Here is a 16,748-nt window from a genome sequence, read left to right on the forward strand (position 1 = left end):
AAGCACAATACATCTCCAAACAAGGGAAATGGAAATTCAAAGCTAGCATGCATGAAGAAAATGGGGATTTCTTCAACAAATCTGAAGACCAGAAACGTCACATTAGCAGGCAGGCTCCTATTTTGGAACAATTTTATAAAAGACAAAGTAAGCACATGTGTGTCTTTAAAAAGCAGTCACAATGAAAACAAGTACATTTACAAGGGTCAACTGAAATATTTCCGACCTAAATCAAGACAACATTTCTTGGGGGAAAATGAAATTCCTCAACATATTCTCCTTTTAACTCAATACATTTGCTCCAAACCTTTTCCAGACCTTTCATGTCTTCAGTAAAATATGAAACGTCTAAACTGGAAAAACAGCTATTTACAGTATCTATGACTGTAGGAGGAAGGGAAGGCGTGCGCTCAGTGGGGGTGGGGGTGCAGAAAAGGGCAGGGGAGCGCTACCACCTCAGGCACCTCGTAACCTCACACCGCTGACCGCAGAATAAATGGCTGTCTGAGAAGAAATTATCAGGTTCTGAAACAGAAAGAAGACACACAGGGCCAAATCCGGAGATTATGATGGATGGGGAATTAATTCGAACTGTAATTCATGCAATTTCACCATCTCGATTGTTGGTGTGTGAGCTGGTGCGTAGTTCTGGTGGAACAGAACTTTCTGCTTGACCAAATGAGGATATTTTTGTCTTGATTTTGGTGCTTAGACGTTGTAATAAGCCAGCAGTATTCGTCATTCAATAACAATTATCCCGTAAAAATCCCAAAAGACAGTCACCATGACTTTCCAAGCTGACAAAGTCATTCTTTCTTTCTTTGGAGTTGGCTCATTTCTTGTAGTCCATTGTTTGGGATTGTTGTTGTCTCAGGAGTACAATGATGAACCCAAGTCTCATCCACAGTCACAAAATGCTGCTAAAAGTCATTCTCATTGTGTTTAAAATGTTCAAAAGACACTTTTGAGATGTCCAAACTCATTTTTGGTCAACTGTTAGCAAACGCAGCAACCATCATGCACTCAACTTCTTGATGCCTAAATATTCATGTATGATGGTGTGTACATGTTCTGATGAAATACCAGCAGCTTCTGCCATCTCATTTAGGGTCAATTAGTGATCTTCCATCATACCGTGAACTTCATCAACAATGCTGTTTTTAAATGTCCAGTATTCTTCAACAATGCTTGTCCAGCCAGGTTTAAACTCAGCAGCCCATGCTTTCACCATTGAAAATGAAGGAGACATGTCATCATACACTGTGTCTAAATCAGATTTAATTTCAGTAGGCAATTTTCCCTTCAAATGAAGAAATTTTATCACTTTGAGATACTCAGTTTTGTCCATTATTTTTTTTTATAAAGAAGAGAATTTGTTCACTTCAAAAGGCTGACAAGACAGAACTACAGTAGATATCAGACTGTCTTGAAAATCTAGCCGTAGATGTTTGTCAGCGCCATCTGCTGGACAGCTATAGAACTGTGATGCTAATCTTGCTCTTTCTTAGTCAAAGCCAGAAGCTTTTCAATTGACCTAAATACTTTGGATGAAATGCACACACGATGGTACATATTTTATAAACTATGGGTGTACTTTCTGACTCCATCCAACACTGCCCAGCCACACATTTTCTCTCATAACCGGGGGGGGGGGGGGGGGGGGGAGGAGAGGGGGGGGAGGGGGGGAAGGTCTGTTATGCACAAAATCCTTTCTAAAAGGCCTCAGAGTTATGTTGGGGGATATGCCCCTGAAAACGGGCATGGTGTGTAGGTGCTTCTGGGGTCTTACTACGGACACAAACACACAGCATTAAAAAGCCTATAAAAACACATGCACTCTTTATGTGCATATATTAACCCTTCCTCCCAAGAAACTGCGAACATAGCATCTTCATCCGAGCAGTGACTTCTATGGGTGTTGTGAGGCTACTTTATATAAAGACAAAGGGGTAGTCTTGGTGAAGCAGAGGCAAGGTTACTATGGATACATGTTCTCTAAATGTATGAGCACGTGCATTTACAAGTGATTCGGTGCCTGTGAACTATAGTGGTTCGCTGGACTTCTTACAGGAATCCTCTTCTAAAGTCAAGCCCTAAATGCAGAAAATGCTTTATAAAACTCCCTTTGCCGAGGCAATGAGAACAATCTATAATTGTGACTCAGGACATGAAAATCTGCAGCTAGTAGAATGTCGTGAAGAGCCCTGAACAAGCCTGTGAATAATCGAGCGCATGAAAGCAACATGCTGTGTGACAAGTAACTTGACCTAACCCAAGAATTCTCAACTGCGACTCTATACGACCAATTCTCAGCTTCTCTAAAACACTGATGCACAAACCTTTGAAATAAATGGGACTGGCTCTGGGAAAAGGTGACTAAACTCACTGGAAACAAAAAAAACAAAAAAAAAAAACCTGAGGTTTTAATGGAATTCTGTTACAGCACACAATTTGTAATACAACAGTCCAAATCTCATTTTTTTAATGTGAAACAATAAAAAGACAGAGTTACTGAAGTTCAAACACATATCTTTTGCAGACTGCTTATGAAACCAAGACATGAAAAATCAGATACAGTCTCAGTATTTTGGATCCATTACTTTAGTCATCTTTTCTCAGAGACGATTATAAATATGAGCTGGAAAAACATTTGAGAGAGACAGACTGCACCAATCAAGAAATAGATCTGTAAAAACAGACCCAAGAAACTTCATATGACTGCTTAACAGCAACAACAAAAAAAGCAAAACTTAAATTCTGTGCTCTACCATAACATGCATAGTTCAGTCACCACAAGCCAAGGACTGTCAGCTAAACAATTCTGGAAGCTCAAGGTTAACAGACATTAACGTAGTCAAGCAAAAGGTTGGCAATCCCTGGGGTTTATTAGTTTCTGTCGGTTCTCTGCTCTCAAGAGACAAACATTTGCAGTCACACTTGGAAACTCTGTCAGTGTTTGTTAGTCTGGAATGTAAGTCAGCTCAGGAGTCTGGGAAGGGATAATTCCTCAACATGCTCTCTCTTTTTTTTATTTTTAGGTTCACTTAATGTACACAGGCTGATGATAGAACATATTCCAACAAGAACTTCAACTTTGGGGATTTTTTTAATGAAATTTCATATAAGTCGTATGAATTTTGCCACACTGCCAATGAGGATGAACCAAAATGAATGTCAGATCTGAAATGTATATACTGCCAGAGCTGATGTTAGACAGAGAGCATGAGCTAGGACCTAACAGAGAAAGGAAAGCCTATTTTGTTTATTTTGTTTACACCACAGCGCTGGGGTGGGGTTGGAGAGGGCAAAGGGGAGTGAAGTGGGTAAAAAGGCTATAAAATAAGCCAGCTGGGATGTTTGAAAAAAACAAAAAAAAAAAAAACCACCCGATTGGACAGGAAAAGTGAATTGAATAATAAAAAATGAAACAATTCAATGAGCCAAATCTAATCAAAATATTTGTCCCTGAATTGGGCAGCACTACTGCGTCACACTCTCCCTGGGTTCTGGGTTATAAAAGTCATCAGCCAAGAAAGTCTTGAGTCACTTTAGATAATACATTTAAAGTTTCAAACCAGGTGCCACAGCTGCTAACACCACATACCGTATATACTTGAATATAAGCTGACCCGAATATAAAACAGAGTAAGCAACATTTCCCCCCCCCCCAAAAAAAAAAAAAAAGGTTGACTTGAATATAAACTGGGGGGTTATATTTAAGTGTCCTGCCAGGCTCTGAACCCTATCCCCCCTTCCTCCCTTCCTTCCCTGTCCCCACTCCTTCCCTCTCACCTGATATCTTGCAGGCCTCCATCGGGTCAGCCATATGACCTGATGGTCCAGTGGTGGGCCGGGACAGGAGGGAATCCTCCTGTCTCCTGTCTGACTGACTACTTTTACCTCTCCCCCGTGTACTTTTCAAATCCCTGAGAACTCACAGCAGTCATTCAGCTAGCGGCTCTAGATAGGGCAAGAGTGCACAAGTTCACTCCTGTCCCGGTACACCGCTGGACCACCATGGATTTAAAAGGTACGCGGGGGAGGAGAACATTTGTAGAGTAGGCCAGGACAGGAGACGGGAGAGATCCCTCCTGCACCAGCCCACTGCTGGACCACCAGGTCATGTGGCAGGACCAGTGGAGGCCTGTAACAGAAGAGGTTTAGACAAGTTCCAGGAGGAAATGTTATTAAACAATTATTAGCTAGGTAGACTTCAGAGAACCACTGCTCTGACTGGGAAATGAACCATGAGAAAGATCTATTTTGGGGGACCTGTTGAATATTTGTAACCTGGATCAACAACTATCAGAGATAGGAAGTTGGACTCAATCCATATCGGTCCAACGCAGCATATTTTGGGGAAATTTTAAAGTGCAAATATTAAGAAACAGAAAGACACGAAGGGGTAGATTACTCAAGTACATGGCCCGGACTGATCCTGCTTAGTGAATTCTTTATACATCGCCCTTCATTTTCTCTTTGTTAACAAGCTTGGCCTGAGAGCTCTTAGGATCTTGGCCCCTTTTAGCACCTTGCGGTGAGGAAGATTCCACGAGCAATTCAGGCCCCCTTGCCTGGTGCAGAGCAAAGGGCAGGAACACTTGACCAGGGGTCAATAATTTCCCTGCTGATTAACACTAAGGAATGTTAATGGTGGCAAAGAATTTGAGTGCCTATATTTGTGAGGGGTGAAAAGCGGCCAGCACTGTACTTTCTAATCATCAGCGAGCAGACCTATCATCATGCAATGGTACAGAACCCACTCTTCACTGTTAAAATAACTTTATTGATATTGTTTTTGAAATCGTGTCCCTTGGGCTTTTCTTTTCCAGAAGAATAATAGTATCTCTGCAAGGCCAATAGCTAGTCTAAACAAGATACCAGTGAGAACCATAACTATGAAGCCTAAAAATAACACTGCTCACTCATGTTTGAAAAGAGCCGAAACCTGCAGTGATTGATGTTTATGTTAAGCATGGAGGGAATTATATCTTCTGCACAAACACCATACGAAACAGAGACTAAAGCTAACAGGCCCAGAAGAATGACCTATGGAGAGAAGAGTCACCTGGAGACACTTATCCTCAGTCTAAAGCACGTTAACCTCTTAACCTCTGAATCTTATTTGCATTTGATTAACTGCTTTAGCTGCTTAACAATCTTGTTATATTTCTCCCACTGATCTGATAAGATTTGTCAATTTCAGGCGGCCACTTCCGTTTGCGGCTTTGTTATGAGAAATGGCCGAGACAGTACCTGTTAACTGCTACTGTCTGCTGTTGCCTCCCATATGCGCAACAGAATTAGAAATGACAATATCTGTTATTAACTAGCAGCTGAAAGCATTCTTCTAATTAAGTCACCCTTCACCTCCTGACTTCTATTTCTTTCTGCCCAGATCACTGAAGAAACAGTGCCATTCCAATGCCTATAGCAGGGGCGTCCAGCAGGTGGCCTGTGAGCCAGACACAGGCCACCTGACCTTGAGATGTGACACTTCAAGATTTTTTTTTTCTTTTTTTCCCAAAAATGTTTACCTAATTAGCTAGCACATATGATTTGGAAAGCATTACAAAGCTATTTTCTGGATATGAAATCATAATTTCAGAAGACACACATTTTGACGAGTATAAATCATGCTTATAAATATGTGAAATTATTCATACAGCCACAAACACATAGATTTCCAATTATGCGGTCTGCATATCCACTGATTTCTGAACATGTGGCCCATTGTTCAAAATAAAAAATCTTAATGCACACAGCCTGTTACATTAGACTGGATCTGGAGACCAGATTCTAATCCTGACATAGCCCCATTCAGCATGTCATCCTTACGAAGTGGAAAATGTGTGGCAATGTGTCACAAGACCTGTATATCTGTTTGTAAGATACTAAGGCACCTCAGGATGGGGAATCCTGCTTAAGTCTAACATCACTACTCATTTCTTTTTCTTAGAAATTGAGGATCTCACTAAGTGCCTTACTTTGATGCCTCCAATTCGATGCTCGCCCTTGAATTCCTTGCCGTTTTTAAGCCAGTAGATAGAGGGCGTGGGATTTCCTGCTGCAGGGCATTTGAAACGGACAGTGTTTGCTGCTGGCACTGCTAGAAGTTTTCTATCCATCTTATCTGGGCGTGTCCAGTAAGGTGCTCCTGATTAAGAGAGAGGAAAAGAAAACAAAGAACATTTGTTTTACGATATGTTTATTTGTAATTCAGGTTTCATAGCTACTGCTGTACTATAGAAATTCTCTTCTGCTGATATAACTTCTCTCTCAATCGATGTACTGTGTTTGCTGTGGCCACCACCCTGAAGCAACAAAGACTAGTGCAGGGTTACGCTGTCTCTGATTCCCTCAAAATGGTAAATCACTGACTTACCTGCATAACCCTGGACATCTGCCCCAAGAAAATAATTTTATTCATGCAAGCATAAGCTTTCTGGACCACTGTTCTTCAACCGCCGGTCCGCAGGAAATTTCTGCCGGTCCGCGGAGGGCCGGCAAGATTGCTGCTGCTAAACCCGACAGGAAATCTTCTTTCCAACGTCAATTCTGAGCCAGCCAATCGCTGCCTGGCTGGTCCAGAATGTCATCTCCGATGTCGGAAAGAAGATTTCCTGTCGGGTTTAGCAGCAGCAGCAGGGAGGTAAGAGCAGGGGAAAGGAAGGAGGGAGGCTTTTTTTTTTTTTTTTGTCGGCAGGAGGGAAGGAGGTAGTCAGGCAAGCAGGCTGGCTTTGGCCAGGGAGGGAGGGAGGGAGAGAGGTAGACAGGCTAGCTTCTGGGGTGGGGGTGGACAAAGTGTAGAAGGCAGTGAGAGGGACATAGGAAGGAGGCACTGGGGGCACTAAAGACAGGAAGGGGCACTAAGAACATGGGAAAGAGGCATTGGGGGCACTAAAGACATATGAAGGGGCACCAAGGACATGGGAATGAGGCACTGGGGGCACTAAGGACATAGGAAGGGGCACTAAGGACTTGAGAAGGAGGCACTGGGGGCACTAAAGACATGGGAAGGAAAGAGGGAGGGAATAAAAAGGGACAATTCTTGGGCCTGAGTGCAGAAAGAAAGAAATGAAAGGATACACAGACAGAAGGAAATGCAATCAGAGACTCATGAAATCACCAGACAGCAAAGGTAGGAAAAATGATTTTATTTTCAATTTAGTGATCAAAAAGTGTCAGTTTTGAGAATTTATATCTGCTATCTATATTTTGCACTATATTTGTCTATTTTTCTATAGTTACTGAGGTGACCGAGCTCGCAGAGATGGGGCGGAAACGGGGTTTTTAAATTTTAGTCCTAGTAGTGTGCCGGTCCACAAAATAATTCTTTTATTTCTGCCGGTCCACGGGTGTAAAAAGGTTGAAAAACACTATTCTAGACGTTTTAAATTATTTCATGAGAATCACAACCTTGTTTTCAGGTAAGATTGGAAACAAGTGGTTAAAGGCAGCATGTGGGAAAAAGAAGGAATCAGGAATGGAGGTTATTGAGGCTGGAAGTCAAAAGTAAATTCTGAGCTGACCCACTGATCTAAGGGTAAATTTATTTATTTAAAAATTTATATACTGCATAAAACTATGCAGTTTCCATATCACATACATAAAATCTTGTTTCCCTACGATTATCACATATAACATAGTCATGTCTAAACAACATCATTAATTGTCCCTGTTATAAACAGGGATAGAGCACAAATTCAATCAATTCAGAAATACAAACAAACTTTAAATCATACATTGCTGTCAAAAAAATTCTAAAAAGGCGATTAACAACTGAAATATACCTTATCATAAGAAGGCATTGGCAAATAATGGAGTTTTCAGCATCCTCCCCATTCAAAACCGGATACCGCAGGATTTAAATTACACCTTTACATTGGCAGATCGGGTACAGTAGGTATTTTCCTGTATTCAGAGGGATTACAATCTAAAGCAGGGCTATTCAATTCTGATCCTCAAGGTCCACAGGCAGACCATGTTTTCAGGATAGCCACAATGACTATACATGACAGATATTTACATGCACTGCCTCCTTGGTATGCAAATTTCTCTCATGCATATTCATTATGAATATCCTGAAAACCTGGCCTGCTTGTGGACCTCGAATACTGGAAATGAGTAATCCTGATCTAAGGACTAGATTTACTAATGTGTATAAATGCGAGTTATGTGCTTATAGGGGCAGTTAAAGTGCAGTGAAATTGACAGTTTAATTGTAGCCCTATCTACCCATTTATCCAATTTAAGTTCTCTTTATTTGACAGTTCAATCACTAGTGGTAGTACCACAATACTACCACTAGGGGATTTTGGCACCGCTTTGAACAAAGGTGCCAATGAAGGCAGGAGTAATCTACACTTGCTCATGCTCTCTCCCTCTCTCCACTACATCTCTGGTAGGTGCCTGGGGAGGGGACTGGGCTGTGAAGTGGATTGGAGGGTTGGTGGGGTATTAAGACTCCCAGCATCAACATCTTTAATAGATACCTCAGTATCAACTAGCGATACATATGGCCCAGTGCTCCTGAGGAGAAAAGAATGCCAGCTCAAATCTGACAATGTTTTTGTGAATAAACACAGTTTGCAAGATTTCATGTAAGTTATGTTTTACATACTAATAAGATGCTTTGCAATCATCTGCATGCTTGCCATCTCATTATTACTTAACCTGCATGCACTGTGCCAAACAAACCAACCTATGCTTTAAATCACACCACCACACATTTGGCATAAACTATGCATTGTTCATTTAAATGTACATAACTACAGCTTGATAAGAATGTATGATAAATCACATTAGTAAATCTAGTGCCTTAGGTGCAAATCTGGGGCTAAAGGGTTAAAAGGATAATTCAAAAAGTAGGTGCTCACATTTATGCACCAATTACATATGTAAATGTTTAGAATACTACCAAATACGTACAGGAGAGCGCTGGTGAGAAAGAGGGGGGCACAGAAACAGGATTGGGGGGCAGAGCAAAGTCTTGCTCAGAGTTAAGGAGAAAGAACTGGAGGAGGGATAGCAAATGAAGGAGACAAAACTAAGGGGCAAAGAGAAAGCTTTGAGGTGTCAACCTTGCAGAAGGAGAACAGAAAGCTGCGGGCTTGAACCTGTTTGGGGGGGGGGGTAAATCAACTATAGGAAGAGGGTTCAAGCTAAGCTGGAGAGAGAAAGATAAGAAGGGTGGCAGCTGGAGGGAGTGATATGCTAATGAGGGTTGCGCCCTGAGCAGGAGAAAAGTTGGTGGATGAAGTGTCAGTCCAGGGGAATAGAGGAGCCAGAACAAATAATTTAAAAAAATAAAAATAAAAAATATTGTGCACAGAACCTCTACTAGCACACACACAATATGAAGGTGAGTCAAATCTCCATCCAAGTGATCACAATGTCTAAGCCTTCCCCCCCCCCTCCACCAAAATAAAAGGGATCAAAGAAAACCTCCAGGCTGCCCTGCCTCTGAGAACAAGGGAAGAAAATAAGAACAAAAATGACAAAAACCAACAAAGACTCAGGCTTTACAAATGCAAATCAACTCCCAACACATTCTCCCCATACCTTCTTACCATTACAGAGGCAGCAGAGCCTTCGGAACCATGTATGTGAGGAAGGAGGAAGGTGCAGTGCCACTGCTTCAGATCTAGAAGGAACACTTCATTCTCTACTTATTTGTAAACGATTCGGATAGTCTCTTCTTTCTGTAACGTCTCTGGGTCTTTCCAGGGAAGTGAATACACTCCTAGTAGCTGCTGCCTATACAACAGTCTCTTTTGCTCCTGCTGTGTCACAGACTAGCATGTTCTCATTTCTTACCCCATGTGAGGGCATCAAAATGTAAAATGTATTTCTCTCAGCTGAGATGTGCAAGCAAGACACGCTGTGACAGGCCAGCAACAAGTCACTGTGGAAAAAGCACTGCAAAAAGCTACAGTGCCTTTTGAAAGGAATGCTCTTTCAACACCGGAAAGGCTGCCAAGTCTCTTATGTGAAATGGGCAAGGCCGTAAGAGTGAAAAGGTAATGATTTCATGTGCGAAGATGCATTTCGGAACCTTCCCAGGAGAACGTGTGTGTATGTACCACGCTAATTTCCAGAACTTTAACCAGTGGTATAGCACTGATCAGTGTGTCTATTCAACCATACATAAACCAGAAAGCTTGGGATCCACTTCAATTAGAATTATTTCTTAAAGGGAAAAAAACCTGACCTGTTTATTTGCTATTCTCAAGGGGGATTTATATATGAGTAGCGCCATATGTATGTAAATAGGTTGTGAAAGGGGGAAAGGTTTTCCCTCTTCCACTCCTATTTTTTTGATTTCCTGTTTGTTGTCTGAACTATAGAGTTGTCTTCTTCCAATGTTGTGGGCTAGATGGATATTCATCTTAATTGGTTTATTTGATTTTGATTCTGTATTAATTACTTTGGTACCTTCTGGGCACTTAGAACCGTTTTAAGATCGTCTAAGTCACAACGTACAAGTTCCATCCATGCAGCCTTGTAAAACTTTCGATTATCCCTGCAGTACGACTAAGTCTAGGTCAGCCCACATCCCGCCCTAACCACTCCTCCAAAAACACCCTTTCTGCTCACGGCGCACAGTAGGAGTCAGAGGCCTAAAAAGTCTCTGGATACATCTAAAAAACCCGTTTCAATTATCGGCACTTGGATGACCTGTCTTTTTGATTGTCCAAGTGCTGATTTGGGCGGGTTTTAAGACGTATTTCTGTTTTGATTACGCGCCCCATAATATCCTAATACAAGAGGAAGAAGATGCACAAACAAGTAACTGCCAATAGAAAAAACATTCAGCAAGTAGAAACTGAACAAGAAAGTGATAGGCACACCAAAAAAAGCCATACTGTCAGTGCCATCTTAAACTTTTTCAGACATGACTCAGATCCAATGGAAGCAGATTCCAGAGGGTTGAGATGATACAACAGAATGCTGTGGATCAGGAAGGAACAAGTATTTAACTAACTGAACAATCTAAGTGGCTGATATGAAACGCCTGTCTTCTCTTATAAAGTCTCCTTTGGACTGCTACATTCAGTTTTAGAGGAGTATCTCAGGAAAGAGAGAGGCTAGAGAAAAACAAACAAAATGGCGTAGGGTCTGTGTCAGAAGACATAGGAAAAGCATTGAGGTCCTAATATGTACATGTAGAGTAGAGTAGAGAAGAGAAAAAGGGATGGAGAAATGCGATACAGATGCTTAATTACAAGAAAAGAATTGAAATAGTGAACCTTTCCAAAAAGAAAAGGAGCTCTAGAACAGAGCGTCATGGGTGGGGGGTTTGCCTCAGGAGCAAAATCAGAAACATTTACTCACAGAAAGTATGGTGGATGCCTGGAAAAGTGATCTGGAGGAGGTGGTAGAGACAAATTGATGCAATTAAAAAAAAAACCCCAAAACCAAAACAACCAAAACCCCCCCCCCCAAAAAAAACCCAAGACCAAGAGGGGCCTATGCAGAAAGCAACTGTGGGCTTAGCCACAATTCCTTTGTGCGTCAAGTGAGGCACAAATGAATTGTATGGGGGTGTTATGTTGTGTGAGGAGACAGTGTAGAACAGTAGTCTCAAACTCAAATCCTTTGCAAGGCCACATTTTGGATTTGTAGGTACTTGGAGGGCCTCAGAAAAAAATAGTTAATGTCTTATTAAAGAAATGACAATTTTACATGAGGTAAAACTCTTTATAGTTTATAAATCTTTCCTTTTGGCTACGTCTTAATAATAATATTGCAATTTATAGCTAAAGAGACATATGATCAAGAAACTGTTTTATTTTACTTTTGTGATTATGAAAAACACACTGAGGGCCTCAAAATAGTACCTGGCAGGCTGCGAGTTTGAGACCACTAGTGTAGGACTGTATTGAAATGGTTGTGTGAGAAGACAGTGTAGGCTGTATTGAAATGTATGCTAATAACCTAATTAATATTCTTTGCAATGCAGAAAATATAGCGACCACTTTTTGACACAAGCACAACGCGAGAATTTTTCTGTGATGGTCCAGGATGGAGTAGATGGTTTTGAGGAGAATATTTCTTGTCGATCTTTCCTTTTTAAGTGCTGGGAATGACACGGTGACAAAATTCATCACCGTTCCCGTCCCCGCGGATAACCGCGGGAAATAATCCCGTTTCATTTTTTAGTGTCTATTTCAGCCTCAGTCCTTCTACACCAGCATTCTTCAAAGCAAAGCTTGAGGGTCAGTGGTTGTGGCCATTCATACTCCGATTCTTCCCTCTCTCCTTAAAGAATGACATGAAGATTGTTTACCGCGGTTATCCGCGGGGACGGGAACGGGGATGAATTTTGTCACCGTGTCATTCTCTAGTGCTGGTTTTATCTTATTTAAGCTGAAGAAAGCCAGTGCAAGTTTTAAAGGCAGATGGTAAGTAACAAGCAGGTGCATGTATCCAAACAAAACTGAAAGCACACAGCACCTGTTCTGTTTTTCAGAGCTTAAATATGAGACTCATTTCAAGTGCAAGCAATTTTTGAACAGCTCACTTAGGCTCTGAAAAACCAGAACCAACGCATGCCGACACTTTCATTTTTAGTTTGGAAACATGTATAAGCAGCCACACTTATCATGAAACTGGCCTCTGCACTTGTGTCCAGCATATCCCCCTCCCACCCAGTTGCAGCAGGTTGGCCGCTCATAAAATCTATATACAATTAGTTGATTGCAAGTCATGGTATTATGCTCAAGGTAAAAGCCATGGGTGGCTCTATTTTGAGCCTTTTTGCATCAGCCCCCAAATGCCCTAGTTCAAAAAACAGCACGGGACTGATTTTTCACACTTCTTGAGGGAGAGTAGAAAAAAAAGGCAAAAGGTTAGGAAGGAAAAAAAAAAAAAATACCTTCCACTACAATAACACACACCATAAAAACATAAGAATCGCCATACTGGGACAGACCAAAAGGTCCATCAAGCTCAGTATCCTGTTTCCAACAGAGGCCAACCCAGGTCTCAAGTACCTAGCTAAATCCCAAGTAGTAAAACAGATTTTATGCTGCTTATCCTAGGAAACAGCAGTGGATTTCCCCAAGCCATCTCAATAATGGCCTATGGAATTCTCTCTTAGGAAATGACCCAAGCCTTTTTTAAACCCTGCTAAGCTAACTGGTATTTCTTCACCACCCTTATCCCTCCTCAATGGGTTAAAGAAAACATGTCTGTCCCCTGACTGGTAGGTGCCCAGTGCTCTAACTAACTTTGCTCTTCAGATTAGAATTCAAACTACCAATTTTGCCAATTTGCTGACCGCTCTGGTTTTGCTTACATTCACATTAGAAGAAATCATCACTGTTCAGTTGTGAAGCCAAAGTGGCTACAGCCAACGTGACCTCACAAGACTCCCTTATTCAAGCTGTTATTTATCTAAAGTGTAGCTGTCCAATACATGGCCTATAGGCAAAATGTGGTCTGCCTGACCTTGGGGTGTAGCCTAAATAAGACTTTTAGTTTATTGCTGCAATGCACACCAAGCGCGTCCTTCTCGGCTGTGCTTCAATGATGTGTTTGAAATGTGTGTGCTCTATAGCAGTACTGAGCATGTGCAGTTCCAAGACATCATCGAATCATTCACTGCACCAATAAACAGCCACTACACCTTCCATTCTGCTTCCTTTGGCACTCCGGAGTTTTGACGTAGTCTTGCGCTTTTTCTGCCTCAAGTGGGACCTTCCAAATGGAAGTTAGAAAGAATTATACAAAAGGGGTCAAGAATGTGTCTTCTAAGGGCAAATGAACTTGCACCCACACAGGCGTTGAAGAAATTCCACGAGTCACACTTCTTAGTCTACTCAAATGGCAAGAAAATATAATCACATTGAATTCTGAAAAGGTAATAATAATAATAATAACTTTATTTTTGTATACCGCATTACCATGGAAGTTCTATGCGGTTAACAGATGAAGAGACTGTACATTACAGCGAAGTTACATATTTTTTTTTTTTTGGCATAGCTACATTTACAGTGAAGTTATTTTCAGGTCGGTTACTATTGCAGAGAAGTTACATTTGTTGTAAGTTGCATATATATAGCGGAGTTCATACAGTAGTGTTACATACGGCGGTGCTATATACTGCGGAGTTCAATAAAGCAGAGCAGAGGCATTTAGTAAGGGAGGTAACGAAGAAGGGGTGAGAAGTTGGATAGGGTGATCCATTTTGTTAAGCCATTTGGTGGCTGACAGGAAAGGAGGAGTCGAGAGTCTGAGGTAAGTCAAGTTCCTGAATAGGTTCTCTCTAGTAGTACAGAATCTGAAAGGTCAATCAATGGTCAGTCCTCCAAACTAAACTAATTTTTAGCATCTTTCAGCAAAGCAGTATTAAACAACTTAGGATCCTACAGTAAACCTATCTGGGATTTAGCAGACGTTCCTGTAAATCTTTATACAAGGACAGTCATTATTTCCTACATAAATGCATTGTGGCAGAACAAACACTGTTCTACAATCACAGAACTGGAAGAGTTACATCAACCCACGGATCCGACAGACTTCAAAGGCCAATACTCAAACCATGCCCCATACATATAATGCTATCGGGGGATTGGGAAAAACAAACAATCACTGACACTAGGTAACGTACTTCATGGTAGTAAGAGAAAGACATGTTTCCAAGATACCCCATAACAACCAATCTGCCCTACCTCACAGGGATAAGCTGGTATCTAAACACAGGTTTACCAATGAGCTCTACTGTTCCAGACTGGGCTGATCCAGTCCTGAATATACTGTGTATCTACAAGCCTGTAATCTTGTTCCTCTTCAGGTGGATCAAACTACAAGTACATCCATGTGTGCAACTTGAATAAATTCAAGACTGGAGCTGTCTGACCTGAAAACATAGTCACTTGATAGTCCCGCTCTACATTTTAAAACTCCCAACAATACCAAATTAAGCCCGGGCTCCGTGGAAACAACCCTGCTTCTCTTTTCTAGTCAGGAAACCACTATCTGACAAGGCCGAACCAGAATCTAACAGGCTATCGAAATGTACCAGACACAAGACTGATGCAAATCATTCATCTAACATGTGTTGAAGAAGGGGTAACACATGCCTTTTTGTTTGAGGATGCCCAAGTTTCACCCCAGCCCCATATCCCACTCCCATAATAACAGTACTAATTGCAATGCCATTTCTTCCATTCATTCTTCATATACACATAATATAATCTTAACAATATATAATGGTAACCATAAAATGAAACTACACAAAGCATACAAACATCTGCATTCCTTAATGCCATGTTTTGAAAGGAGTTTTATCTCTCTCTCTCTATGCAGCTAATACATCAAAGCTACTTAACCCCATTCTACCTCTATTTTAGATTGTCACATAAAAAAGCCTCTCCGTACTCATCCCTTAATGACTGCTGCTTTAAAAGAAATTCCATCTAGTAGTTTAACAATATTTAATTCAGCTGTACCATTCCATCTCTTAACTCATGGTACCTGAAAAATGAAAACAAAAATTGTCAAGCATCTAAAATATATTTCTTTTACTACTGATAATGGGCTATAAACATTTGGGACAGCCCTTTTCTCATGCTCTACAACCCCTCCCCAATGCTTTCCTCTACAGCAGGGGTGTCAAAGTCCCTCCTCGAGGGCCACAATCCAGTCAGGTTTTCAGGATTTCTCCAATGAATATGCATGAGATCTATTAGCATCCAATGAAAGCAGTGCATGCAAATAGATCTCATGCATATTCATTGGGGAAATCCTGAAAACCCGACTGGATTGCGGCCCTCATAAGAACATAAGCAATGCCTCCACTGGGTCAGACCCGAGGTCCATCGCGCCCAGCAGTCCGCTCATGCGGCGGCCCAAACAGGTCCAGGACCTATGCAGTAATCCTTTATCTATACCCCTCTATCCCCTTTTCCAGGAGGAAATTGTCCAATCCTTTCTTAAACCCCAGTACCGTACTCTGCCCTATTACGTCCTCTGAAGCGCATTCCAGGTGTCCACCACACGTTGGGTAAAGAAGAACTTCCTAGCATTCGTTTTGAATCTGTCCCCTTTCAACTTTTCCGAATGTCTCTTGCTCTTTTATTTTTTGAAAGTTTGAAGAATCTGTCCCTCTCTACTCTCTCTATTCCCTTCATGATCTTGTAAATCTCTATCATATCCCCTCTAAGTCTCCTCTTCTCCAGGGAAAAGAGACCCAGTTTCTCCAATCTCTCAGCGTATGAAAGGTTTTCCATCCCTCTTATCAGACATGTCTCGAGGTGGGACTTTTGACACCCCTGCTCTACAGACTAACTAACTTTAATCAGACTGGAACTGAAGATAAATAATAGTCCCACAGTAGCGGTAGCAACGGCGGTACAGTAGAGACGGCCCTGGGATGGCACGGTCTGGTGGCAGCGAGCACAGCAGTGCAAAATGCTGCTGAAGATGATCTTGTACCTGGGAGCAGTCTGTCGGTGGCAGCAGCAATCCTGTGTAGGAGGTAAGCGCCAACACTACATAGAAGGTGATAAAGACGTTAAACTTCATATAACTTCCTACTGCCAATTTTTGTGGGTGTCGTTGCACCTGTGCCCCCCTCCCCTGTTCCAATGCTTATGTCTTCAAGGTACTTCAAATGAAGATCCTGGTGAAGAATTTGACACCATCTTTATAACTAAGCCAATTTTTTTAAATTGGCATTAATAAGGATCTGCCTTTTATACCTTCCAGCACATGGAATATGCCTGTTGGATCTGCTTCCC

General features: G+C 41.5%; 1 protein-coding gene across 7 annotated transcripts in view; it reads right to left on the reverse strand.

The window, feature by feature from the left end:
* FGFR3 (fibroblast growth factor receptor 3) overlaps positions 1 to 16,748 on the reverse strand; it is a 135,630-nt gene that overhangs the window by 58,711 nt on the left and 60,171 nt on the right. For all 7 annotated transcript variants that reach the window (XM_033951068.1, XM_033951059.1, XM_033951050.1 and 4 more), the window contains one exon: positions 5,988 to 6,157. In XM_033951068.1, coding sequence (XP_033806959.1) covers positions 5,988 to 6,157 — 170 coding nt within the window. The remainder of the gene's footprint in view (positions 1 to 5,987; positions 6,158 to 16,748) is intronic.

This window comes from Geotrypetes seraphini, chromosome 1, assembly GCF_902459505.1.
Source record: "Geotrypetes seraphini chromosome 1, aGeoSer1.1, whole genome shotgun sequence".
Taxonomy (NCBI): Eukaryota; Metazoa; Chordata; class Amphibia; order Gymnophiona; family Dermophiidae; genus Geotrypetes; species Geotrypetes seraphini.